The 26,776-nt window shown below is 33.4% G+C and overlaps 5 protein-coding genes across 6 annotated transcripts in view; 1 reads left to right on the top strand and 4 right to left on the bottom strand.

Annotated features, from left to right (window-relative positions):
* Nucleotides 1-26,776, top strand: part of LOC120347099 (exosome RNA helicase MTR4-like) — a 101,398-nt gene that overhangs the window by 23,846 nt on the left and 50,776 nt on the right. The window lies entirely within an intron of this gene.
* On the bottom strand, nucleotides 883-11,508 carry LOC120347104 (uncharacterized). The gene is made up of 10 exons (XM_078117955.1): nucleotides 11,377-11,508; nucleotides 10,794-11,039; nucleotides 8,975-9,238; nucleotides 8,457-8,591; nucleotides 7,842-7,974; nucleotides 7,028-7,221; nucleotides 3,307-3,570; nucleotides 2,673-2,747; nucleotides 1,983-2,157; nucleotides 883-1,643 (listed from the first exon to the last, which is right to left on the bottom strand). Exons 1-10 carry the CDS (start codon nucleotides 11,435-11,437, stop codon nucleotides 1,316-1,318), a joined length of 1,875 nt encoding a protein of 624 aa, XP_077974081.1. The 5' UTR covers nucleotides 11,438-11,508; the 3' UTR covers nucleotides 883-1,315.
* Nucleotides 11,523-17,246, bottom strand: LOC144429754 (uncharacterized). The gene is made up of 6 exons (XM_078117950.1): nucleotides 16,989-17,246; nucleotides 16,292-16,540; nucleotides 14,756-15,019; nucleotides 14,226-14,342; nucleotides 13,346-13,478; nucleotides 11,523-12,924 (listed from the first exon to the last, which is right to left on the bottom strand). The coding sequence occupies exons 1-6, from the start codon at nucleotides 17,029-17,031 to the stop codon at nucleotides 12,582-12,584; spliced, it is 1,149 nt and encodes a 382-aa protein (XP_077974076.1). The 5' UTR covers nucleotides 17,032-17,246; the 3' UTR covers nucleotides 11,523-12,581.
* On the bottom strand, nucleotides 17,685-21,590 carry LOC144429512 (uncharacterized). The gene is made up of 6 exons (XM_078117580.1): nucleotides 21,494-21,590; nucleotides 20,870-21,112; nucleotides 19,956-20,219; nucleotides 19,162-19,296; nucleotides 18,839-18,971; nucleotides 17,685-18,229 (listed from the first exon to the last, which is right to left on the bottom strand). The coding sequence occupies exons 1-6, from the start codon at nucleotides 21,543-21,545 to the stop codon at nucleotides 17,989-17,991; spliced, it is 1,068 nt and encodes a 355-aa protein (XP_077973706.1). The 5' UTR covers nucleotides 21,546-21,590; the 3' UTR covers nucleotides 17,685-17,988.
* On the bottom strand, nucleotides 22,068-26,597 carry LOC144429506 (uncharacterized). Of its 2 annotated transcripts, none has more exons than XM_078117567.1 (6): nucleotides 26,442-26,597; nucleotides 25,845-26,090; nucleotides 24,798-25,061; nucleotides 24,043-24,171; nucleotides 23,462-23,594; nucleotides 22,068-22,852 (listed from the first exon to the last, which is right to left on the bottom strand). In XM_078117567.1, the coding sequence occupies exons 1-6, from the start codon at nucleotides 26,491-26,493 to the stop codon at nucleotides 22,516-22,518; spliced, it is 1,161 nt and encodes a 386-aa protein (XP_077973693.1). In that variant the 5' UTR covers nucleotides 26,494-26,597; the 3' UTR covers nucleotides 22,068-22,515. The 2 variants fall into 2 exon arrangements, with proteins under 2 accessions (XP_077973693.1, XP_077973694.1); XM_078117568.1 differs by having other exon boundaries at nucleotides 24,043-24,102.

Genomic DNA, 26,776 nt, shown 5'->3' with positions numbered 1-26,776 from the left:
ATCGAACAAATTTATACGGAAATCAGGAAAGTAGGAGAAATCTAAAAAGATTCAAGATGTGCTGGTGCAAGGGCCCATTTAATCCAAAATAGCAAACTAGACATTGGAGTGAATTTAAAAAAAATACATCAAGGCTCATTCGGGCATAAATACTTGGGTGCGAAGTTGAGCATACAATTTCTGCTATATGTATAGCATATAAAAAAAAATAATGAGTAGTGTAGTGTACAACAGTGAGGAGCTTCAATTTTTGGAGGACCTTTCCGATTCAGAATTACAAACAAGGTATTTTATGTTCAAATTGAGATCTATTATTTATCCACCTTACCAATCTGTTGATTGTTAAACAGTTGTAGACAATATATCAACTTTGCACAACACCATCATTAAGTTACTGAGTGAATATGATTGCTCGTTTCTGCCTGTGAAAAGATCTTATACAGTTTTAAAATTATTGATGTGTAGTTACCTATATTTGTTATTTTGCTGAATCCCATTAACTTATAATTAACTTGGCCGCTAAGTTTCATGGTCTGTTAAATGGGTTTTGTTTTATTTAGTGGTGTGCAATGTTCCATACAGAATACTAGCAAGTATGAAAATGATTTACAGTAAGTTTATGGCGCTCCAGAGGTGTGTCAATATGGAGGTAACTAATTTTATTCGCCCGCTTTGCATCAAATTGTATAAAGGGACTGAAACCTATATGCACAAGACAGTTCCCGAACTCGTAATAGAACTAAAATAAGGAAAATTGGAATAAAATTATGGTCTAACCCTAACCTGGTACACACACTACAAGAGTACCCATAAAAGTACTTAACTACTCTTATTGCAATTTATTGTGTCAAACCGGCCTTCTTGTCTGAGGACATGTTCACACAGAATATGACTCACCAGTCAATTATGGGATAATTGTATATTGAACAATATAATATATATGATAAACAGAAATAAAAAATACTATTCTAAGATATGAAAAAACATTCTAAAATTTTAACCATAGTAAATCTTGCTCGTCTGTTATTTCTTTTGAAAAATGTCGGAAGTGACTCAAAATTTTAGGTTTTCATGAAATTTGTTTTATCTCATGTAAATATATCGGTTATAATTCTGATGTTTTTTTAAGTCTTGTAATAAATCTTTGGAAGTTCGATTACTTTATGTCTTCATGCGCAACATTTCTGTCATTTTTATCATAGATTACGAAACATGTCTCAAAAATGGAAATGTGTTTATAAATGGCTTGTTTTGAGGCGAATTTATCTTATTTCGGAAGTTTTTTTTTGAGTCTCATATTGTGTCTCTGTTAGTTTTACTTTTTGTCTTTATGCACGACTGCATAAAGGCTTGAAGGTTCATCATCTTCGATGATTACAGTGCCAGCTTTCATTTCATTCTGTGGGGAATCTTTTTTCTGAATTACTGCATACACGCATGGTTCGTCAATTGCTGCATTTTCTTCTATATCTTGAGATCCTGTAGTTGTGTCATAAATCCCATTGATGATTATTTCTGATTGATGGCCATTCGGAGTTGTGCCGTAGAGTGGATTATCAACAATTTCCCTTTCAGTGCCAGCATCTGCAGTGTTGTCATTGCTGTCTCCAATGGTCGTTGAACTCTTTTTTGGGCAGTGATATCTGTAGTGAGTGATATGGTAATGTTTGAAAACTCGTATATATTATATAAATTATAATAATAATAACTCATTTTTTCTTTAATTAATTAATTGCTGTAGTGTGCTGTAGTATTTTTCCATTAGCCTACGTGCTGAAACAAGGACGTAGGACGTGTTTAGCACAAAAGGCATATAAATATATCATATAAAAAAAGAGGCAGAACGTACAGTGACACCCCAGCATCCCAATTCAATCTTTTTTTTCTTTAAATATATCATTATTTTTCATACTTGAACCAAGATCAGGAAAAAATTGAATTCATAAATTTAATTAAATTTATGTCAAGAAATATATCCCTACCTTCCTATCAGCAAGATAACAGTCACAATGATAAGTGATCCTAAACCTGAGGCTGCAATTATGATGATAAGTTTTGTATTGCTCATCAATTCTGTGTTGGGAGTGCTGGATTGGATTGTTGTGGGATGATTGAAAGATTCTGTCTGCTCTGTAGTTGCTTCTAATTCAGCATTGCCTGTCAAATTGTTTAAGACATTGGTCAATGTTGTAGTGTGATATTCATTTTATATTTATTGGGTGATAAAGATTATTATATAAATATTATATGTTATATAAATAATATACACCGTATTTACGCACTGTCAATAAATTGCTTAGATTGAGGTTCTGTCCATACATAGGCACAGCGGACCATAAGACGGTTTTTAAGGAGTATCGGGTTAACCATACAATATTCATTAAACAAAAATATTTTAATGGGTATTGAATTTTATCTAAAAAAAACATAAAACGACAGTTTGTTTATAAAACAATAGTATAGATACTGGTTTTGTAAATAGGCCATAAAGCATTACGTGATACATTCAGCGTACCGGCTTAAGAGGCGCATGATCGATTTTCAGAGAAAAAAGATTCAAAGTGAGCCTTATTGTCCGTAAATTACGGTATTTAAAAGTTCAAGATATTTGAGCTGTTAAGCTTTGCTTGTAGCATAGTGTATGAATGGATTGATTTGAATTTTTTACTTACCGGTACTTGAATTGTGTAATTTTTCTCCTATAGTTGATATAGGCGTTGTTGAAAATCCTGCTGCTTCAGTGGTGCCTTGAAATAAAACAGTATTAATTGTTTTAATATTTTATCTTCAATGAAAGCTGCTGTATGGTTGAGCACAAAATCACACAAATCAATGTATAATTTTTACTGTACCTTTTCAAAATTTCTTCTGATCTCAGCTGTTCCACTGAGCATGTGGCGCCCCAAAAGTATGGTGCCAATATGGAGGTAACTAATTTTGTTTGCACACTTTACATCAAGTTGTGTAAAGTGACTCAAACCTATGGGCAGGTATAATCGCTTGGCTAACACAGACAGTCCCTGAACTTGGAATAAAACTAAAATAAGGAAAATCGGATTACAATTATGGCCTAACCCTACCCTGGTATACATACTATGCAAGTACCAAGCGTGTTACTTGAACCCATGTGTATTGTCTTTGTCAACGTTATCACAACCCTTAAATTGATAAATTAACCTTTTGCTCATGTCACTTTGTCAGCTATGCCCTTAGCCTTAGCATCAATTGATTGAATATTCTCTTGGTTGTTTTAAAGGAGTGTTAAGGACTGAAAAAAGTAACATAAGATTGGTTTATGACACTTACTGAGTGGTATTTTGGTTGTTGCTGGTCTGCAATCTATCACAAGATATTGTATTGTGAAGTATTTTGAGTAACCAGCATGGTTTCCTGCATAGTATTCTATCTTGTATGGGCTTCCTCCAACTCTATTCCATGGAATGATTGAATCACAGGTGTGATTTGCAACTGGAATTTTCTCTCTGGTTTTGTTGATGTTGCAAATGGTTGATCCAGTTGCAAATACAAGACAGTAGTTGGTTGGAAACTCACATTTTGCCTGATTAGTGCCTGAACAAAAACCAAAGTATTGATGAGTGAAATATTTTCTGAGAAAAATGATTTTTTGTTGAAATTTGTGTGGATTTCATAGGATAAATGCTTGCCCAGGTATTGACCATTCAACCTGAATGGGATTTATGATTATTTTTATTAATTGGATAAGAAAAGAAGATGATTGGTACGCGTTTACACTAGACTCACAAAGCATTACTCGTTACCTAAGTTTAATCATTTTGTTTGGTCACAGTTTCCTCTAAAAAAATTTATGACCTCTATGTAATGAATATTCTGTATTTTCGCAAGATACTGTTTACTCTCTTTCAATTTGCAAATCTCATTCGCTAGATTTCAACCTAAATATAGCAAAAATTAGTTCTAACAAAAGACCATTTTTTATCATTTAACACCAACATTCTGGGAATAAATCACCTTCTGGGAATCTTCAAAATTTCTAACAAGCCCAAACTTGACTATTATAAGGATTAGACCAGTGGTTCTCAAACTTTTTGAAAAATTACGCATAACAGTCCCCTTACAATTTTTCTGATGACCCTCTTTCCACTATTCAATGAGATGGGTGCGCCTTCTTGGCTTCCACTAGTTTTACTACCTCAGGTTCTGTTTTGGATAATGCAACTCTCATATCGTGTCTCACAGCCATACTGTTTCGGCATTTTGTTTTAATAGCAAGTAACGTAGAAAAAGCTGCCTCCCATTCGCAAGTTTTAGTGCCATCTTAGCGACATCGGGATAGGCCATTTCAATCCAAATTCACTGCGGGCATGTCTTGTAAATTTGGTTTTGTACCACCATCACTCACAAGCAGGGATGGTCAATTCGAATAAAGTATTCAAATGTATTCGAATATCTCGTTATTCGAATATCAGAATTAGCTTTCATAAGAATATCGATATTTGTGTGACGTCACACATTTTCGAAGTCGCTTTCAAGACGTTTCCGTTGAATGAAAACATTCTTGATAAAAACTTGCGCGTGATTGTTTTCATCACTCATCAGCGTAACGTGTTATTTAGGCCGTAAACGCCTTTACGTTTGTGTTAATTTCTCTAAAACGAAAATTTCCCACAAATTTGTTACACGATAATGATGACAATTATTTTATTTTTGTACGCGCACGGAATTGTGAATCTGGTAAAATACGTTCATCGGCGGTGAGTTTCTAAAGACAACGCAACTTTTTGATTGAGAAGTGGCAATTTAAAATACTAAAAATAAAACCGTAAACAATATAAGTTTTATTGAGGCCCACGAAAGTTTAAATAACACTTTTCTAGGCAGTGAAAATCGCAAAATTTGGTTTGGTCGACGTTTAGAAACCTATCGTCACAAATTGAGAGCGGGATTTGCCTGGTTATCCATTACTTTAAATTGCCGTCGAATATTTTCGTGTTAACATGATACATGGTTCGAAACGCCCGGGTTGTGAGGATGTATATAATATAATTAATCTAAAGTATATTCAATCAATTTTATTGTTATGAAATAAATTTTACTCTGAGATGTTACAGCAGATTCATGGATTTTTTGAACAGTTTTTTCTAACAAGTACATCTAATTATTTGCCGAATTCGCAAAATACGGATCAAAACATTATTTAATCGGCTGGTTTACCACACGTTTTTATTTTTATGACCACGAATTGCAATGGTATATAAGAGTGGTGAGGATTTTATTTTGTCGACGCAACCGCAGGTTAAATTGAAGACAATTGGTCACGAATTCATCACTTTGCACAACAGAAAAATATATATTCGTTGTTATATTATTTGTTGTAAAAGTCGACGCTTCTAACAGGTGGCATAATCGCGGCGATGAATATGTATTTTTTATTTACTGCTAAACTTTATATGTATATTCCTTGTATGAAATGAATTATACTCTACACTTAACAGGATTTTATATCATTATTTGAGATTATTCTAACGGCGATAACGAATTGGCAAGATTGCAAAAATACGTATTAAAATTAAATACATCAGGCAGTTTATCTCATACTTTTAGGTCACAGATCGCCGTGGACCGAATAGTAATGTTTTTTTGACGTAAGAAGAAGCAACCGCGAGTTACGTTGGACGCATTAAATTAATATGTAAAGATATTTTAAAATCTCGTAGTTGTCATGGATTGAATATTTTACGTAACAGGATGATCATTATACGCTGAAAAGACGACTCTTTTAACGAGCGCGTAATCGTGGTGGTTGTTACAGGCGGCAATGGGAATTTCCGATTTCGAAAATCCTGGCTGCGCGGCTGGCAGTGGTGGTCATCTATCCTCTACTAATTCATTTCTAATTTCAAACACAACAATATGTTACACATAATTACAATATGGTTCTAATAAATTAATATAAAAATATACTGGTAGGTAGTAGAATACTCTAGGCTTTAATATTAGAATTTTTTAAAGGAATAATGGATTTTCGATTGTTGTTGCTTGTTTCAGTTGCCTGTATTGCCAATAAATTTTATTACTTTCAGAAAATATACACAATTATCTGAATACAAGTAGTATTTTTGTCAATAGACTTGACTATTATCGTAATATCATGGTACCAATGATAGAAAGCGTCAAACAACTCCTCAATGGCTATCTTTTCATATGGTCATTTGTACAAAGTAAGTAATTTTAATAAACTGACTGTGTCACAAGCTGCTATTATTTTTTATTGATAGCTATAAACTATCAATTACTTTGTGTACATATATTGTTGGTTTGTGGCTTTATTCTGATATTTCTATTAAAGCTTATTTCCTAATTTACTGGTTTTTAATAAACTAAAACAAAAATGTGTTATTTTCGATTTTAGAATGTATTCGGAATTCCAGATTCGAAAACATTATTTAAGAATGTATTCGGAATAGTTTAGTATTCGGAAATGGCCATCCCTGCTCACAAGATCGATAAACTGTTCTTGAATTAAACTGTCTTCCGAAGGTAGATCGCTAACAGTGATTCCAAACAGGTTATTGAAGAATCGATAATATTTTTCAAAATCTGGTAAGGTACGGTAGGTAAGCAACGATAACTTTCTTCTCTTATGTCAAGTTCATTTTAATCGATAAATGAATTTCGATCTGGAAATTGGCCAAAGTTACTGATTTCTAACTCAGATCGCCATTATGTTAGCTTCATTTTGAAGGCAGTTAATTTTTCATGACATTGGAGTACGGTGATATCGTTTCCTTGCAGGGCCAAATTAACAAAATTCACTGATTCAAATATGTTCACCAAGAATGAAATCAATAGTTGATGTAGCCTACTTCAGATTAAAGTGCTTTTGTGCCACGGTTCAAGTTGTCTTGTGGTCCCTCTAAAATCGCTTCGCGGACCCCTAAGCGACCGCGGACTCCAGTTTGAAAACAAATAGTTTAGATTTTTACAATTCTACCGATCACTGCTGGTAGCTTAAACAGTATTTATGAATTGGACCAAATCGGCTCACTTGGAAATCTGATTTCTCCAGAGCAGTCTGTAATTCCATCCGTTGTCATTGGCAGTGAAACATTTTGCAACAGCAGAACAACTGCAGTTTCATGATCTGTGTCCATACTTGTTGGTATTGTCCAATCACATTGGCAGTTGAGTTCATTACTTGGTCCGTATGTTATATTCTCATTCTCTGTTCCAAGTATTACACTGGGACATTTGGTGCATATTTGGGCTCCATTCAGACTAAGGCTGATTGCTATAAAAATTTAAAATGAAATATTGGGTTTCAGTCATTCATCAAATTAAATATAGAAACATAAATATACAAACATATCCAGAATATGCCCAGATAATAAAATACTCACATAATATCAGTATCCCGAGAATAATTTGATATTTATTTAGGAAATCTTTTTTCTTTCTCATTGTCCCTCATAAAAAATTTCTTCCATATAGCAATGAATTCTAATTCTAATTTGCCAGGTGAACTACTGTAGGTTTGTTCTTGTGCTATCAATCTCTTGCAGAATCAAAGACTGAAATGCTACTTTCCGACACATTTGTTTTTGTAGTCGATATCATGTTATTTGAAATAGTGGGCGAAATATAGTCATACACAACTTTAAATTCATCTAACCTAATACATATGGCAATATCTCTAATTTGTGTACAAACATATTTTTCCACTCTATTGAAAATTCATAACTTTTGTATATTATGGATAGACCACAAAAATTGGAATTTTTATAGTAACATAGATCTCATTATTATTAGACTAAATTTTAACTTGTCTTATTATATACCAGTATATAAGTTTATCCCTTTACCTTCTTATAAGTAGAACAGATATCACTATAGTGATCAATCCTGCCACGGAGGCAGCTATTATGATGACTGCTGTGGAATTTATGGCTTGGACTTGAGGAACACTTGTTGCTTCTATAGGTCTGGTTGCAACTACTGTGTAAATATTAGATAAATTACAGAAGGCTTAACAAGGGTAACATGTTATACCTGTTATATCGAGTATATAATTTTCTTCGTGGGTAGTTTCAGTTGACCTATGTGTAGTCCCCCCGATGTTTCAAAAATAGTGGCATGATGGCCCACAGGTAAAAGTGTTAGACTTAATTGTGTTGGTATTGCAGATGTTACATCGAGGATTCAAATCCTTGCCCCCCCCCCCCCCCCCCCCATCTCACCCAGGGTGTAATAAATCGGGTTAGTAATGCTGAATCGGAAAGATTTCGCTCCTTCCATATTAATAGTATATCCTTACGTAATATTGGATGATGGATATCAGTGAGTGTTTATAAAAGGACTTATTTGGAGGAATGCATATGCGTCCCATGAAAATAACTCCTAATAGTTAATTATTCAAGTTATGGTTTGCTGCATTCAATGGAAATTTGTGAGAAAGCAAATTGATCACACCTATATACCTGTAATGTTCTCTCCAGTAGCGGCAGGATTCTTGGAGACAATCTGGGTTGTACTTCCGGTTATCTCTGTAGATATTGATTGTTTTATCATTGTTGTGTTATTGTCAGATATGATTTCTGTATATGCTGTCGTCTCTAAGAAGTTTCGTTTTGTAATATTTTAGAGGTTGAACCAAAATATGGAAATATTTGTACAGAATATTCATACTGGTATGTCTTATTTGAAGTTTTAGGAAACCAAAGGTATTTAAAAGAAAATATGCTTATATTAAAATATTATTGGTCATGATCTTTTATTGATTGAGGCAATTTTATTGATTATCTCCCCCCAAATATGTACCATACTTTTTTGTCAATTCCACAAATATGTTTTGATTGGGATAGTGATCATTACTTGGATATAATTTTAAACATTACCACTGATTGTGGCAGATGTACGAATAGTATTGGTTAACAAAAATATATTTTCATTCAGAACATTTAATTTTTTAATATAATCTTTAATTGCTTTTTCTCACCTTCTTCTGGTGTAGTTGTTTGAGGTCTACAATCGATTACAAGATATTGTATTGTGAAGTATTTTGTGTGATCAGCATAGTTTCCTGCAAAGTATTGTATCTTGTATGGGCTTCCTCCAGCTTTATTCCATGGCATGATTGAATCACAGGTGTGATTTGCAACTGAAATTTTTTCTCTGATTTTGTTGATGTTGCATATAGTTGATGCAGTTGCAAATGTAAGACAGTAGTTTATTGGAAATTCACATTCTGCCCCATCAGCGCCTACAAAAGATGATCTCTTTAATATTTTGTTGTGATTACAGGTAAAATCAGCAGTACCAGAAATTGGCATATTCTTGTTTTGAGTACTGGTATATGTTAATAGTAATCTCATAGTTTTGCAAAAATGTTTTAAAATATATTTTTGTTTTTATTGCTGCGAAATTTTTTGACAAATAATTATTAAAGTCATGGAAATGGGAAATTTGTAGAAGATGTTTTTGTTTGCTTTTACATCTTCCATGTTTCGCATGCTGTTTTTTATTCAAAATAAAAAGTTCGTCTATATTTAAACACATGTTGTTTCCGCCTTACAAAATTAAAATTATCATTTCCGAAAAATGCGACAGTCGAGCGCGAACAAATAGTTAATAGTTAGCAATAATATAACTGTATTCTTAGAATAACGTACTCGATATCACATTCGGACCACCTCACATTATTGTGCTTCGGTTTTGCCCTAAATAGGTTTAAAGTTGTTATAAACAATTTTCACCGCTGATCATATCTTTTCACATTATGAATTTCGTGCAAGGCTCGAGCATAATTTTATGGCAAAGATCATACAATTTACTATGTTAAAACACTTATTCGACTTTTCAAACCCCTGAGACTATCCTAAAAAGATAACCGTTTTGTGTTCGAGATAGGAAATAATTGTCAGTTCCACCACGCTTTCGTGGAGTAGTGCAAATTACTAAATTTAATGAAGGTTTTACTAAGTTTCATTGCATCAGTGTTTGGACTACCACGTGTTTCTCCAGGTTGCGTGATTACAGATTGCAAGGGTGGTCAAAATGAAATAATTTTATAGAATCGAATAATTCTAATATTTTTAACGAATTTTGGAATATCAGGTATTTTTAATATATATACAACAGGCATCCCGAACGCTAGACATTTTAATGTTCGTGAGCTACATTTCTGCTCGTCTTTTTTTCACAAGGTTCAATTCTCACGCAAGGTTTGTTTTTATATTCCCGGGAGAACTAGGCAATCATATCGGCAACATATGTTAAAGACAGACAGCTTGAGGGTTTTATTCCGATTTTTATCGTTTGGGGCCGTCTGTGTTCTTCATCGTCACCGTTGATAAATTAAAGGTCCCAATTTTAAATTAACAATATTATTTCTGACACCGAATATTTTCGTATTAAATAATAAATAAAAACCCTGTAAAGTTGTCATTGCGAGAATCCTGCATGTTGCTTTATTATGATTAAATAAATTGGCAATGATGGCAATTCTACTGGTTAAATGATATTTCCTTGGTAAAATTTTGGTGGTGGTGCGCTTTATGCAAAACTAAAAGTTGAAACAATACTCAAATATGACTCAAATTTATTGTTTCTGTCTGTTAGCAGGGTGGTGGTCCAATTCTTGCGGAATTCAAGGGATCGGTTTTGTGACACATGAGTTCCATGTCCAAGCAAAGAGGCCTAGGTTCTGGATTAACCCCCCCCCCAATTATGAAAAGTGGCCGCCCCTGATTCAAGTGTTATAAAGTTTTTTTTATTCATAGTAGAAGATTGAGTAAAAACTGTTGATAGTGTAATACCTGGGAATCTGATACTTGCAGAGCAGTCTGTACTGCTACTCGTTGTCAATGGCAATGAAACATTTTGTAACATCAAAACAATTGCAGTTTTATGATCTGTCTTCATACTTGTTGGTATTGTCCATTCACATTCACAGTTGAAGTCATTAGTTGGTCCATAAAATGTGATATTTTCGCTCTTTGTTCCGAGTATTGTATTTGTACAATCAGTGCATCGTCCTGCTTCATTCAGGCTGATGCTGAGTGCTGTTAAAATTGCATTATCATATGGATGAAATCATTCAATGCACAATTTTCAATCTTGTTATGTATTTTATCATCGTTAAATATGCATATAAATTGGGTATTTTTTTTTTTCACTAAATAGGGTAATCGTTGCAATTGTTATTGCTTAAGTTAAATAAATTTTTCAACTATGGTGTTTCTAGTAATCATTTTTTTCTTCTTCATTTTTCTCAAATGATGTTAACAGAACCAAAATTGCTATGCAATCGAGCCTTGTAAAAACTTGATATGAAGGATTCTAAAAAAAAAACTCACACAAAAAATATTCAGATATTTTAGAAGTTGAAAAAATACTTACATATAATTGAAATCCACCACAGGATTCCATTTTTATCCATAGAACATGTTTTTAATTTCATTCTTTGTATAAAAAGTTTTTGTAAATCTTCTTCCTAATTGTTCTGGCTTTTTTCAGACTTTGACTTGCTTTGTTATCACCACCTGTATGTATCTATATCACCTAAGTACCTCCACCTGTATGCTCTCACTCCCATGTAGAAACCATATGAATTATTTCTGCCCGGCTTGTTTGCTTTTAATCTTTTTGGCAGAAGCTGTTTATGTCGTAACCGTTTAATATCAATATGCGACAAATTGTGAAAGCGTACATTCCATAAACGTGGGCGAAAAATTTAGTCACGACTTGTGTATCCTGAAGATGTTAATACAACACACATGAGATGCTTAGGAGTTTCTCAAGAATTTAAATTGATATATTATCTATAGAAAATCTAAAGTTATATTAGGTGTGTCTGTTTCTATATTTGTCACTCATGACCTTCTCAACTTGATTTATTTTTTAATAATTATCTGGATCAGTTTGGTGCAATTATTTATTAGTATTCACTGTAACATAATCAATAAATGAGAAGTAATAATATATAAAACGAACTAACAATTATTTAACAAAAATGGCAATTAAACATCAATATAACTAACGGAACATTTTACTTTGCTAGTTCATATGAGGCAGAGCATACTTTTTCAGGTACTCCAGTAGTGTGTGTTAGGGTTAGACCATAATTTTATTTTGATTTTCCTTATTTTGGTTTAATCATTATTTCAGGACTGTATATTCCCTGTCCATAGGTTTCAGTCCCTTCAAAAAACTTGACGAAGAAAATTAGTTGATCCATACACACTGGAGTACCCTTTTTCACATAGTATGTACATTCTTTTCCAGCTATTAGTGTTTATCTTAGTATGACTGACTGCGTCTCATTTCTACTTGCTTGTCTACATAAAACAATTCTTTTAATATTTTAGTCAAAATGATTATCAGCTAAGTACTCCTATTCTTGAGACGCCTAGAGCAACTTGGTCATGCATTGACATTTTCATACTAGCCAAACTAAAACTCAAGATTCACAACCATCCTAGCCTGAACGCCAATAACTGGCTGTCATGGTCTTGAGAAAGCAAACTACCGGTAAAAAGTTTTGAATATTGACTAGAAAGTATAGTTGATAAAGTTTGATTAGTCATTATATAAAATATAGTTTATTATTTCTTATCTTTGTTCACCACTGCATATATGCTGGATGGTTCATCTTCAACGGTGGCAATGTCATCGTTACCCTCAGTCACCACATTCTTGTCTTCTGTTTTTTCTTTCTTTTGAACGACTGCATATAAACATATCTCATCTGTATTTGTTTTTTCGCCATCCGCATCCAGAGTTGGGTCGTATATTTCGTTGATGATTGTTTCTGATCCTTGTTGATTATTAAGTGATGTTCCATAGATGGCGTTGTCAACAATTTCTCTCTCAGAGCTACCATCAGCTTTATCCTGACCTCCTTCCTCGTTAGTGCTAGAAATATCATTATTGTCCCTTCGGCAGCGTCTGAGATGATACAAATTGAATGGTATATTTAAATACATTTCTTGAGGGAAAATATAGCCATCAAATATTTGAATATAATTTCAATGGTTTGTCACATTGTAATATTTGATTGAGAATTTGCATTTGTTCAACATATTTCATCTGCTAATGAATAGTCAGTTTATTTAAACTTTTCCTGTTTAAGGCAAAGGGCCTAAATTTTTGAAGTTGTAAAATCTTAGTGTTCCTACTAAAGTGACTCAAGTGAAATTGTCCCCTGTTTGTGTGCAAAAATCTTATTTCCACTCAAATGAAATTTTATAATTTTTTTATATTTCAAACCATACGAAAATTGAAATTTTTTCAGTGCTATCATTTGTATCATTTTAAGTTTGATTTCAATCCACCTTATTATAAATATATATAAGTTCTATCACTTTACCTTCTCAGTATTAGAGCAGATACCACTACAATGGCTAATCCTAAGACTGAGGCAGCTATGATTATGATTGTTGTTGTATTCATGACTTGAACTTGACGAACACTTGTTGCTTCTGCAGGATTGGTTGAAACCCCTGTGTTAAAATTGTCATGAATTACAAATGGCTTAAAAAGTAATTTTGAATAGGATGCGCATTGCAAGTATGTAATTATATTATAGTGAGTTTTTTGGCCACTCATAGGTCATACCTTACCATAGGTCCCAATCTATGAAAAGTTTCGATCTCTGACCTCCTACTTTTCATGACTCATGGCCTTCCTGATTATCATTCCAGTGGTATTTGGAGTGTTATTTTGATTATTAGATTACAAATTCTATCATGTTCAAACAAATGTTAAAACACACAATGAAAAAACCCCATTAAGCAATGAAACTAGAAAGAATGGGAAGTGAAAGGTAAAATCAGTTTTGCGTCTAGCATTGTGGCTCCCTGGGCTGCCGGTTTGGGACCGCTGCTTCAGATATTCATGGATTTAGGTTATGGTTATGGTTTGCCAGAGAACAAAAAAGTCCCTTTGTTTGGGGCAATTTCATCATACAAACTAGTAATAATCTTTCAATGTGGATTCAATGGGGCGCACTCTTGAATTTGGCACAATTTTTTATTCAATCGAGTGCAATCTGTGCACGAGTATATAAAAAAGTTTTTCATAAATGAGAGAAGTGGAAAGAAGTTTATATACTGCACTATACTGCAGCTTTGTACTATTCTTATTGAAGTGCTTTCTCCCCATGTCACTTTATAATTTTAGTTTGGTTAATTGCTGTGAATATTTGTATATGTGTACAAGTTGTATCACTATAATGCTGGTCCTCATACCTGTAAAGTCGTCTTCGGAGTGGGCATGATTCTCTGTGATATCATGCGCTGAACTTCGGATTATTTCTGTGGATAATGATTGGGTTATCACTGTTGTGTTTTCATATGTTGTCGTCTCTGGGAATTTTTTCGTGTAATATTTTAGAGTTTGAAATGAATAAATGACTGGAATCGTTGAATGCATTTGTCAATTACAAATTTAGGAAAGTGTAGAAATAGAATTTAATTTATTATCTCTACCAAGCTGTATTTATAGTCAAATTTATAAAATATATTTTGATTGGTATATTAAAATTTTCAACTTTTATTCCAAAATGATCCTGAGCTTATGGAATTAAGTGGTATCTGTTAACAGTTTTTCGGGATAAAATATTATTGCTGGTATTGTGTCATTGGTTGCTTCCCAGTTCCCACCCTTCTATCAGTACTCTTTTAATTTTTAGTTGGGGACCCTGGACCTTGATTCATAAGAAAAAATTGCCAGCTTTTCGTAGATCAATTAAATTTAAATTATCCCATGGTTTTCTCACCTGCTTCTTGAGTTGTAGTTGGAAGTCTACAATCTATCACAAGATATTGTATTGTGAAGTATTTTGTGTAACCAGCACTGTTTTTTGCATAGTATTCTATCTTGTATGGGCTTCCCCCAGCATTATTCCATGGAATGATTGAATCACAGGTGTAATTTGCAACTGGAATTTTCTCTCTGATTTTCGTGATGTTGCAAATAGTTGATGCAGTTGCAAATGTAAGGCAGTAGTTGCTTGTGAAATCACATTTATATGCATCAGTGCCTGAATATAGTATATTGTTAATGCTGAATACATCGGATTTACCCTTCTCAGTCAATAAGCATTAGGATAGTCACAATTCCTAATTTACCCATTATAAATGATAAAATCTATCCTTTTCAGCTTATGATTCATTATATAAACTTTAGTTCTCAATAATAATTCAAAAGCTATTCTATATCATTATATGTTTAAAAGTTTAGTATCAACATTTGAATCAGATGCTTATATCACATTTTTGGTTCTAATTTCCGCAATTTTTCATGATTGTGGGCTAGCTCAAAAATCATAATGGCCAGGGGCATATACAGGGGTTTTGGAATTGGAAATTCCAATGCAACATATTGTGATTTTTCTGTTGCGTAAAATATCCAATCCATTTAAAAGGCTATTAATTCTGTTTCACGTATCTTGCGGTTGCGTCTTTTTATGACAAAAGAAAAGCTTTACTACTCCAAAATACCATGGCAGTCTGCAGGTATAAAAATGCGTGGTAAATTGCTCGATTATATCTTGTGCTTTTTTCGTATTTTTTATATATTCGTATTCGCAATTCTACAAATCTGAGTTCTTGCAACACTGACTCCACTCTATTGTAATGCTGCTAATCACATTATTTCCAGAATATCACTGTTAGAAAAAGATTGATGAATATCCGGTAAAAAATGGAATGAATTTACTTTACATTATCTCATATCATGTTCTGGGCAAAAGTCTAATCTGCTTTCGTCGTTGTTGTTAGAATTAATGAAAAGGTACATCGCGAGCACGATTGATTGCGTATAGATTTATCTCAGTGATGGTATGATTTCTGAAGCCAACCAGTAAATAGTATGTTCTGTAGCCACACAAAATTAGGAGATTTACAATGTCTGAAAAGGCGTTTTTAATCTGTTGTGAGCATTCTGAAACAAAACTTATGGGGTTTTCCGATTCATCTTAGTATTTTAAAATAATGCTTTCCAATTTGCGAAACCAAAGCCAAAGTTTGAATATGGTGCGACTCCAGAGCTGAAACCGAAGCCATCATGATTTCGAACCAGCTCCCCAGCCTTGGGTAAAACTTCAATTATCGTTCAAAATATACTTCTGCAAAAAAAATTCAATTTCTCCAATGCTCTCTTGCTAGGTTTAAATTTATGGGGTTGTGGCCACTGTTTTTTCCAGAAAAGATCGATACTTTGTTTGCACTTGTCTTAGGTTTGTGACTTCCCTGGCATAAGCTATTCTTTGTTTTCATGTATCGGAGTCTTATATTATCATCTGAACACTTACTTGGAACTCTGATTTCTCCCGAACATTCTGCCGAACTGCTAGTTTTAGTATCTATTGGCAGTGAAACATTTTGTAACAACAGAACAACTGCAGCTTCATGATCTGTGTCCATACTTGTTGGTATTGTCCAATCACAGTTGCAGTTGTATTCATTACTTGGTCCATATTTGATATTCTTGCTTTCTGTTCCAAGTATTTCATTGGGACAATCAGTGCATATGGTTGCTCTTGTCAAAGTGATGCTATAAGCTGTGAAATATGCATTATAGATTTTGAAAATTTAGAATAAATATATCTTTCAATATCACAAATATTAACAAAAGCCTCCAAGTTACATAGAGGGCAAGACATTCATTTCTAGGATATATATCTTTGATTTGACATATACTCAAAATATATACCCAACTTTAATAGGCATAGGTTTAAGTTTCATATTCTATCTTTGAATTAGGTCCAATTGTTACTTCTGATTTAAAATGACTATGGTGTTTATACCATTTTCAGAAGTTTCAATTCATGGTAGTTACACAGAGTTAAATAAATTGTATGACCTGCACTTAAAAGTGCAATGTTATCTTTTATACAAATCATTTGATATGGAATATTGAAATATCTCTAAAATCTGAGTTAGAGTATTGAAAAAAATAATCGCAGAACAAAATTCAGTTATTTTGAAAAATTAAAAAGAAACACTCACACATAATAAAAATCCACCATAAGATTCCGATTTCCGATTTCATTTTTGTTTTAAACAACTTGAAAATTCCTTTGTGGTATTTCAACTTCGAAGCTGTATTGGTTGCTTTGTTATCTAAGTAGCTTCACCTCTCAAAGTAGGTTACCAAAATGAAATGTTGAAGCCTTACCTGTGCTTTTAATGATTCTGCCAAATGCTGCATACGTCATAAAAGTCTATTAGAATATGCAAATGATTGTGCATGAGTTTTTCTTTAAATGTGGGCGAAAAATTTAGTCACAACCTGTATATCCTGAAAAGGTTATTGCAACACACAGGAGATGATTGGAAAGTTTTAAATGATATATCATTTATAGGAAATCTGTTATATCAACTTATACCGAGCATGTATGCTGCTAGTGCACTTTTTTAACTTTATTTGTATTTCAAGTGAATGACACCGTTCAACATTTATTAGTATCCACTGCAAAGTAATCAAAAATTAGAAATGATAATATGTAAAAAGAAAAGTCAGTCTAAATTGAACAATCAAACATCAATTTGTGAATATTAATAATGTAACCTTTACTTTGTATAGCTCTTCCATATGAGACTAAGTGCAAAATTTCTCGTATAGCATCATTGTTTCACAAAACATTTTTTTATGATTGCTCTCTTTAAAGGTTATTCATACGAAAATCACTCTTTATCGGCATTCTTCAAAGCGATTAGTACTTGAATAAATTAGTTGGTTGATATTCATCAACCTAACCAAACTTATTCTCAGATATTCAACTTTATAAGCCTGAACACCAGTCACTAGGCTGTCATGCTCATGAAAGAGCCGATGAATATAGCCACAAAAGTTATATAAATAAGTTAAAAAAGTCAAATTCCTCTTTATATAAAGCACAGTATATTATTTCTTATCTTTATTCACCACTGCATATATGCTTGATGGTTCATCTTCAATGGTGACAATGTCATTGTTACCCTCAGTCACCACATTTTTGACTTCTGGTTATTCCTTCTTCTGAACGACTGCATATAAACATGGATCATCTGTCTTTGTTGTTTCGTCATTAGTATCTGGAGTTGTGTCGTATATTTCATTGATGATTGTTTCTGGTCCTTGTTGATCATTGAGTGATCTTCCATAGATGGCATTTTCAACAATTTCTCTCTCAGATCTTTCTTCAAGTACTTTGTCATTTTCTTGCTCAATGGTTTTGGAAATCTTATTATTGTCACTTCGGCAGAATCTGTTTTAAAAAACACATCAGTATTCAAAATTTTAAAAAATGTACAAACATTCCAAGATGTACGAAATTGCACAAGCAACGCTGAACCAAGTTCTTCCAAATAATATTAACCTCACACATATCAGTGGCTGATGCCTTGTGTTTAGTGAAAGATGTGAAAAACGCCATATAAAAATAATTTTGTAACTTCACATATAAAAATACTGTCACTTCTATTTTTGAGTGGTTTTAATTGCTTTCAGGCAAGTGCTGGTAACCTTCTGAAAACTTTAAAATATAGCTAATTAAAATCTTAGTGACAGCATTTCTTTCCCAGATTGGAGATGAGGACTTTAATTCCATTTTATAGTAGCCTTCTCGAAGTTTCAAGCATAAGCACCATATACAAAATTATGATATCTTGACTGTAATATTGTTTTAGGCCTAAATTTCGCATGAAGATAGCTTTTTACCTATTTTTTACATTCACTAAGTACTGTCGTGTAAAAGTCAAAATATGTGTTCAATCCCATTAATTACTAGACTTCTCAATAAAGCTTCAAGACTTTATTCTGTTAGAAGATTTATGAAAATTTCGAGTCATGAAACAATCAAAAAATTCCACTTTACCTTTTAATCAGTATCCCAGATATGAGTATAATGAGCAATCCCAATGCAGAAGCAACAATGATGATGATCGTTGTTGGAGTCAAAATTTGCTCTTGGGGAGCAGATGTTGAAGAAATCTGACTGATGGAATTTCCTTTTGCAAATAAAATACTAATATAGATTTGTAATACAATATCTCATGACCGTTCCACTGTTCATTGCTGAAAGATAGCACAGAATTCTAAAACATTAAAACTGAAGAGTCTCAATTCTATTATTCCAAGTCTAATTCTTGCATTTTAAGAGACCATGCTTGACTTTATAAAGTCTTCACTATAGCTTACCATCAGTGTTGCTTTTGTTGTTGTTGTTGATATCGCTTCCTCTAATGGTTGTCTCATTATATATATCTGTAGATAGTGACGGATTTATTCTTGTTGAATTACCTCTGGCTGTCTCCTCATTATATGTTGTTGTCTCTAGGAATTATGCGTTTTATATTATTTTATGATATCACAGTATGCTGGATTTGTACTTTTCCTTTATTTATTTTTTTTTCAGGTTTTTGAAGAACATACAATATCTGTACTTTTTCTTATTACAAATTTCAGTGTCAAAATATAATCATGATGAGTACATTTTAGAGAATATGTATTTGTTTCTTATAAAAATCAAGTCAATAAATTATTAATAATTTTGTTATATTAGAGTCCAGCAACTTCAAAGATATTTCTGTGGATTTAAAATTTAGATATGATATCAATCAACTTAGTGTAGGATAGCATGATTTATTTAGGCTCTAACACCTCACCACACAATATAAAAGCTGGATAAGCTAGAAGTAAGTTTGTTATGTTTTTTTTACCAGAATATTTACATGAAACATTTTGAAAATTTCAAGCAGAATACAAATATCTATTATATTCATAATAACATCTCAAAATTTGTTCAACTTACCTTAACTTACTCACATATTCCACAAAATTTACCAATTCCAGAACAAAGCCAGGTCAACCGCATTAATATTATCTCTTGTCTCTTATTAAATTAAGTCTTATTTTAATAGACATTTTTTTATGTGTGTCAATATAAGGAATTAACATTTATTTAGTAATTATCTGAAATGTATATGATTCACTTGTTTCAGGTGTAGTTGTTGAAGATCTACAATCTAATACAAGATATTGTATTGTGAAGTATTTTTTGTAACCAACATAGCCTCTGGAATAGTATTGTATCTTATATGGGCTTCCTCCAGCATTATTCCATGGAATGATTGAATCACAGGTGTGATTTGCAACTGGAATTTTCTCTCTGATTTTGTTGATGTTGCAAATGGTTGATGCAGTTGTAAATGTGAGACAGTAGTTGGTTGTGAAATCACATTTATGAGAATCAGTGCCTGAAATGAGTGTATAATGACCATTTGTATATACTGTATATTCAAATGTATGAGGGATTCTCAACTCGAGAATTGCTCTGTAATAGTCAATAGATGGTTAGAAAGTCACGAACATATCTAGAGTTAGGATAGAATAGGATTTACATATTTATCCTGGGGGAGAGGAAAGCCAATAAGACGGCTTACCCATATGGCGAACCACGGCCTCTCGTCCGATCACCCTTCCATGTCGTGCATGGGATTAGTTAGTTATTTGTTTTCGGGAGCATGGACTTGATGATGGAGGAAGCCATAACTGACCAGCGATTACGTGAACTACCCTACGGCGGTAAGGAGTCCAGCAATCCTTTCGCACATAGCTATCCCTGCATGGGAACCTGCGAACCTATGCAGGGAAATCAGAGGTGCGGTGGTAAGTTTATTCTGGCTTGTTCGGTGGTGTATTTCTAATACTTAGCAAGATGAACCCTGTCGCCGTCAACTTGCGACAAGATTTACTAGCTGATGGATAGTTGAAACTTTTTAACAAATATTATAACAAATATTACTTTGTGGGAACAATTAATGTAAGGATGTATCTAAAGTGAAAAATTTTTTCCACGTAATTCAGGAGTCTTGTTGCAGGCTAGCGCAATTATGTTAAAACTTACTTGGGAATCTGATCTCTCCAGAGCATTCTGGGCTACCATGAGAGTGCATTGGCAGTGAAACATTTTGTAACAACAGAACAACTGCAGTTCCATGATTTGTCTCCATACTTGTTGGTACTATCCAATCACAGTTGCAGTTGTGTTCATTAGTTGGTCCATATGTGATATTTATGCTCTTTGTTCCAAGTTGTGTATTTTTACAATCACATTTTCCAGTTGCTTCACTATATTTAATGCCACAACCTGTGAACAAATATGATTGTTTGCTTGAAAACACTTTAGTATCATTGATGTTTATTTTTAATTTACATTCTGTTAATAATTTTTTATAATTCTATTTGCTCGGAGCAAGATTACGAAAAACTCACTCAGAAATTAAAAAGAAGAGCGAAGCTACAGCCAGCCACTATAATGCCAGTGACTACTGACTCTATTAAGAAATAAAATCAATTAAATCACAGTTGAATTCTAATTTGAATTATTTATGGTACTAAACTAAAGGTTAAACGCTGTGTTGTCCTTAACCCCAAGTTTTTTTGTACAATAATTGCAAGGAATATTCACAATTAACCATTTCTGTTGAAACTTGATCTTAGAGTAAAATATTGAATAAAAAATACTAACAGGATAATAAGATCCAGAATAGAACTTCTTTGATCACAGGTAATTCTTTCATTTCTAGTGTTACACACAACAATGACTTTTTTAAATCTTTCCAAAATCCAACCAGTTCCGATAGTCTGATGTTTTTTGGTTTTTAAAAACCTGCTGCATCTCAGTGCTCTTCCATAGACAAACTGAAGATTCCAATCTCTCCGAGTGCTTTTTTATGCGTTCACAGCATGGTGAGCATTTACGTCATCGTCTTTCGATAAAGCGTGTTGCATTTATATATCTCTTGTAACATAGAACGTGGGCGCGAAAAGATCACAACCGGTACATCCTGGCTAGAACCTATATACAATTTACCTTAGCAGTGTTATTTCAACACTGTTTTTATCAGTTCAGTGAATTATTGTTTGTCAGGGTTTTAATTACAATATTGTGCCTTTTTTCTGACCAATCTTCCTCAGGGATTTAGATTGAAAATAGGTTGCCAAGTGTCTGTTTCTAGATCACTCATGACTTTCTAATTGACTTGGTTTTTTAAATTAATCACCCTGTCTGATTTGGTGCAATCGTTTATTAGTATCCACTGCAAATTAATCAAAATATTAGAAATGATAATATATAAAAGGGAAAATAGAAAATAGAATGAAAAAGCCATTCGGAATTGAACAATCAAACATAAATTTGTGAATATTAATAATGTAACCCTTTGCTTTGTATAGCTCTTTCATACGAGGCTAATCATAAATTTTTCATATAGCATCATCGTTTTATAGAACTTTTTTTTTGTGATTGCTCTATTTAGAGGTTTATTATACGAAAATCACTCTATACGGCATTTTTCAAAACGACTAAAACTTGAATTATTAGTTGGTTGATGTTCACCAACTAAACAAACTTATCTCAGAGATTCAACTTTATAAGCCTGAACACCAATCACTAGACTGTCATGCTCACCAACGAGCCAATGAATAAAGTCACAAAAATTAGATATATAAGTTAATAAAGTCAAATTTGTCTTTACTTAGCATAGTAAATTATTTCTTATCTTTGTTCACAACTGCGTATATGCTTGATGGTTCATCTTCAATGGTGACAATGTCATCGTTACCCTCAGTCACCACAATCTTGTCTTCTGTTTTTTCTTTCTTCTGAACGACTGCATATAAACATAGTTCATCTGTCTTTGTTGTTTCGTCTTTCGTATCCGGAGTTATGTTGTATATTTCATTGATGATTGTTTCTGGTCCCTGTTGATCATTGGGTGATGTTTCATAGATGGCGTTTTCCACAATTTCTCTCTCAGATCTTTCTTCAAGTCCAGTTTCTTGCTCCTTTGCCTTCATAATTCTGGTATTGTCACTGTGGCAGTATCTGTTGTAAAAAACATCAGTGTTTAAATATTTTCAAAAAAATGTACAAACATCCAGGATGTAAGAAATTGGATACGCAATGTCTAACATATAAAATACTGATTCATACATTTTGGAGTATGTTTCATTACTTGTGAGTGAGTGCTGAGTGCTGGTAACCTTCTAAAAACTTGAAAATATAGACAATTAAAATTTAGTGACACCATTTTTCCCCAGATTGAAGATTGAAATATATCGGGGCTTTTTGAAGTTTCAATCGTATGCGCCATATACAAAATTATGCTATCTTGACTGTGTTCTTGTTAGGCCTAAATACTGCAAACTCACATGATGATAGTATTTCCTTAAATTTTTTATTTACTATTCACTATCATGTAAAAGTCAAAATATGTGTATATTCCCAAGATTGATTTTAATACTTCTCAATGTAGCTACAAAACTTTCAGCACTCTAGAAGTGTGTTTACCAATATGGAGATACCTGTAACTAATTTTGTTCGCCCACTCTACACCAAGTTGTGTAAAGGGACTGAAACCTATGGATATGGACAGGGGGTATAATCACTTGGCTAACACAGACAGTCCCCGCACAATCAAAAAATTCATTTAACCTTTTAATTAATAGAGCAGATATCAACATAATGAGAACTCCTGAGGCAGAAGAAGCAATGATGATGATTGTTGTTGGAGTCAAAATTTGCTCTTGGTTAGCACTTGTTGATGAAATCCGACTGGTGGAAATTCCTTTCAAAATCAAATATTAATATAGTCATGTAATACAATATTTCATGAGTGTTCATGTACCCTGACTTCTAAAAGATATTGTAAGTAATATTGTTCGGCGGTGTGGCGCATCATGCTGAGCATTAGGAATACGCTCGCCACCGCACTTCTGATTACCCTGCCTGGGTTTGCAGATTCGAATTCCATGCGGGAATAAATATGTGCAAGAGGATTGCTGGACTCCTCACTGCCGTAAGGGGGTTCATCTTACCGCTGGTCGGTCACGGATTCCTCCACTATTAAGTCCATGCTTCCGAAAAAAATAAAATAAAATAACTGACTGACTAATCGCATATACCGGCTTGGGCTGGTAACCAGACGAGAAGCTGTGGTTCACCATATGAATAATCCGTTGTATCGGCTTTCCTCTCCCTCTGGATAAGTTTGCAAATCCTATTCTATAGCTCACCATCAGTGTTGTTTTTGTTGTTGATAACACTACTTCCCACTGTTGCCTCATTATATATATCTGTAGATAGTGACAGATTTATTGTTGATGAATTATGTGTAGCTGTCTCTTCATTATATGTTGTCGTCTCTGGAAATTATGCGTTTTAAAATATGTTTGGAGATCACAATATGCCGGATTTCTACTTTTATTTATTTATTAATTTTTCATGTCTAAAGAACATAATATATTAGTCATGCTTTCTCTTCTTACAAATTGAATTTCAGTGTCAAAATATAATTATGATAAGTACATTTTGGGAAACAAAAAATGTGTTTGTTTCTTATAAAAGTCTTTTAATAATTTTGTAATATCAGAGTTCAGCAACTATAATATTATTTCTGTGGATTTAAAATTTAGAGTCAAATTCAATAAACTCTAGATATTATGATTTATTGAAAGGTCCAACATCTCAGCAAATAAAAGCTGGATAAGCTAAAAGTGAAGCTCTCCTTGCTTCAGTTTGTTATGATCTATTTACCTGAATATTTACACGGAACATTTTTGATATACTAAACACAATACAAAATATAGGTCTATTATATCCATTATGACATCCCACAATTTGTTTTGGCTACCTGTTCCACCAACTTCACAAATTCTAAAACAACGTCATGCCAAGCGTAATCAAGTCCTATTTTAATGAACATTTTTTATTTTCCTAGATTCACTGACTGAATGTTTATTTTGTATATATCTAAATGTGTATTGCTCACTTGCTTCTGTTGTACTTGTTGAAGGTCTGCAATCTACTACAAAATATTGTATTGTGAAGTATTTTGTGTCACCAGCAGAATTTTTTGCATTATATCTTATCTTGTATGGGATTCCTCCAGCTCTATTCCATGGAATGATTGAATTACAGGTGTGATTTGCAACTGGAATATCCGCTCTGATTTTGCTGATGTTGCAGATGGTTGATGCAGTTGCGAATGCAAGGCAGTAGTTGCTTGGAAAGTCACATTTGTATCCATCAGTGCCTGTATAAAATATCTTGTTATTGCTGAACACGTAGGATACTTCACAACTTGAGAGAGGCTTTGTTCACTCAATCACTGGTTTTATTCTAGTTACTCAGTTGGGTTTTGAATTTATTCGGTGGCCTAATTCCGTGGTATGGCACCAAAACAAATAACTGGCTAACTAATCCAATACCCGACATGGACAGGTAATTGGTATGCCTTATGTTTAAGCTGTCTTATTGGCTTTTCTGTTCCACCAGGGGTGTACAGCCTTTACTACAGGAGGGCAAAATACAAGTAATTGGGTAAAGCTGCGGATCGCACCTTTATTTAGGATAGCCTTTCTAGTAGTTGCCAGCACGAAAAAAGTCCTTTTCATTCTTGATCTTACGGCACTGTTATTGGCCCTACAGAAATGGTGAGTTAAAACGCATAAATTTAAAAAAAAAAACTGCTATTCAAATTTATCGTCACACCGACTTTAAATGAATTCAATGAGGAACACGTTTTTATATCATTGTGTATTTTGTAACAGGATTTTGCTCGCTAGTTTCACTAATATGACAGTGGCACCCAGGTACTAGTAATCTGATATAGGCTTTGCAACGCAAAGAGATCGGAATTGCTAGCACGTACCAGATTAACTTAACTAAAAGTTGTTTAGCGGGCACACCATATAAAACAGGCACTTCTCCGAAGGCCGCAAAATTTTTCCTCGTGGGCCGTATTTGGCCCACGGGCCACAGTTTGCACACCTCTGGTGAACACGATTCATATTTTTATCAGCTTAACAGCACTCACTTGGAAATTTGATTTCTCCAGAGCAGTCTCTACTTCCACTAGCAGTCGACATTGGCAATAAATAGTTTTGTAACAACAGAACAACTGCAGTTTCATGGTCTGTGTCAACACTTGTTGGTATTATCCATTCACACCAGCAATTGTATTGATCACTTGGTCCATATGTGATTTTCTTGCTCACTGTTCCAAGTATTGTATTTTGGCAATCAGTGCATTGTGCTGCTTCGCTATAATTTGTGCCACAACCTGTAAATAAATATGCTTGCCTGAAAACACGTCAGTATCATTGATTATAATTTTATTGAAATATATTTGCTCAAAGCAAGATCAGAAAAACTCACATACAGCCATCAAAATACCAAGAACTATTGACTCTAAAAAATAGAATCAATTATTTCACAGTTGAATTTTAATTTTAATTAGATATAGTAGTATAAAACTATAGGTTAATGTTGTGTTGTCAGTAACCCCAAGTTATTTTTACAAACATTTCAAGGATAAGTCGTAATGAACCATCACTGTTGACAATAATTCTCACTTGATCCCAGAGTAAAATTTTGTACAGAAAATTCAGAATATTGAATTGAAAATACTTACAAAATAATAGAATCCAGAATAAAATTTTATTGATTACAGGTAATTCTTTCATTTCCAGTGTTGAACACAACAATGACTTATCAAAATCTTTTTCAAATCAAAGTCTTTAATAGTTCGAATACTTTGATTCTTTGAAAAAAACCTGCTGCATCTCAGTGCTCTCCCAAGGGCAAACTGAAGATTCCAATCTCTTCCAGTGCTTTTTATATGTTCACAGCATGGTGAGCATTTACGTCATTGTCTTTCGATTAAAGCGTGTTACGTTTCTATATGAGATTTCTCTATAACATAAAACGTGGGCGCGAAATAATCACAACCTGTACATCCTGGCTAGA

Source organism: Styela clava, chromosome 11 (genome assembly GCF_964204865.1).
Source record: "Styela clava chromosome 11, kaStyClav1.hap1.2, whole genome shotgun sequence".
In the NCBI taxonomy this organism is placed as follows: domain Eukaryota; kingdom Metazoa; phylum Chordata; class Ascidiacea; order Stolidobranchia; family Styelidae; genus Styela; species Styela clava.
This window is presented reverse-complemented; position numbering and strand designations above follow the sequence as displayed.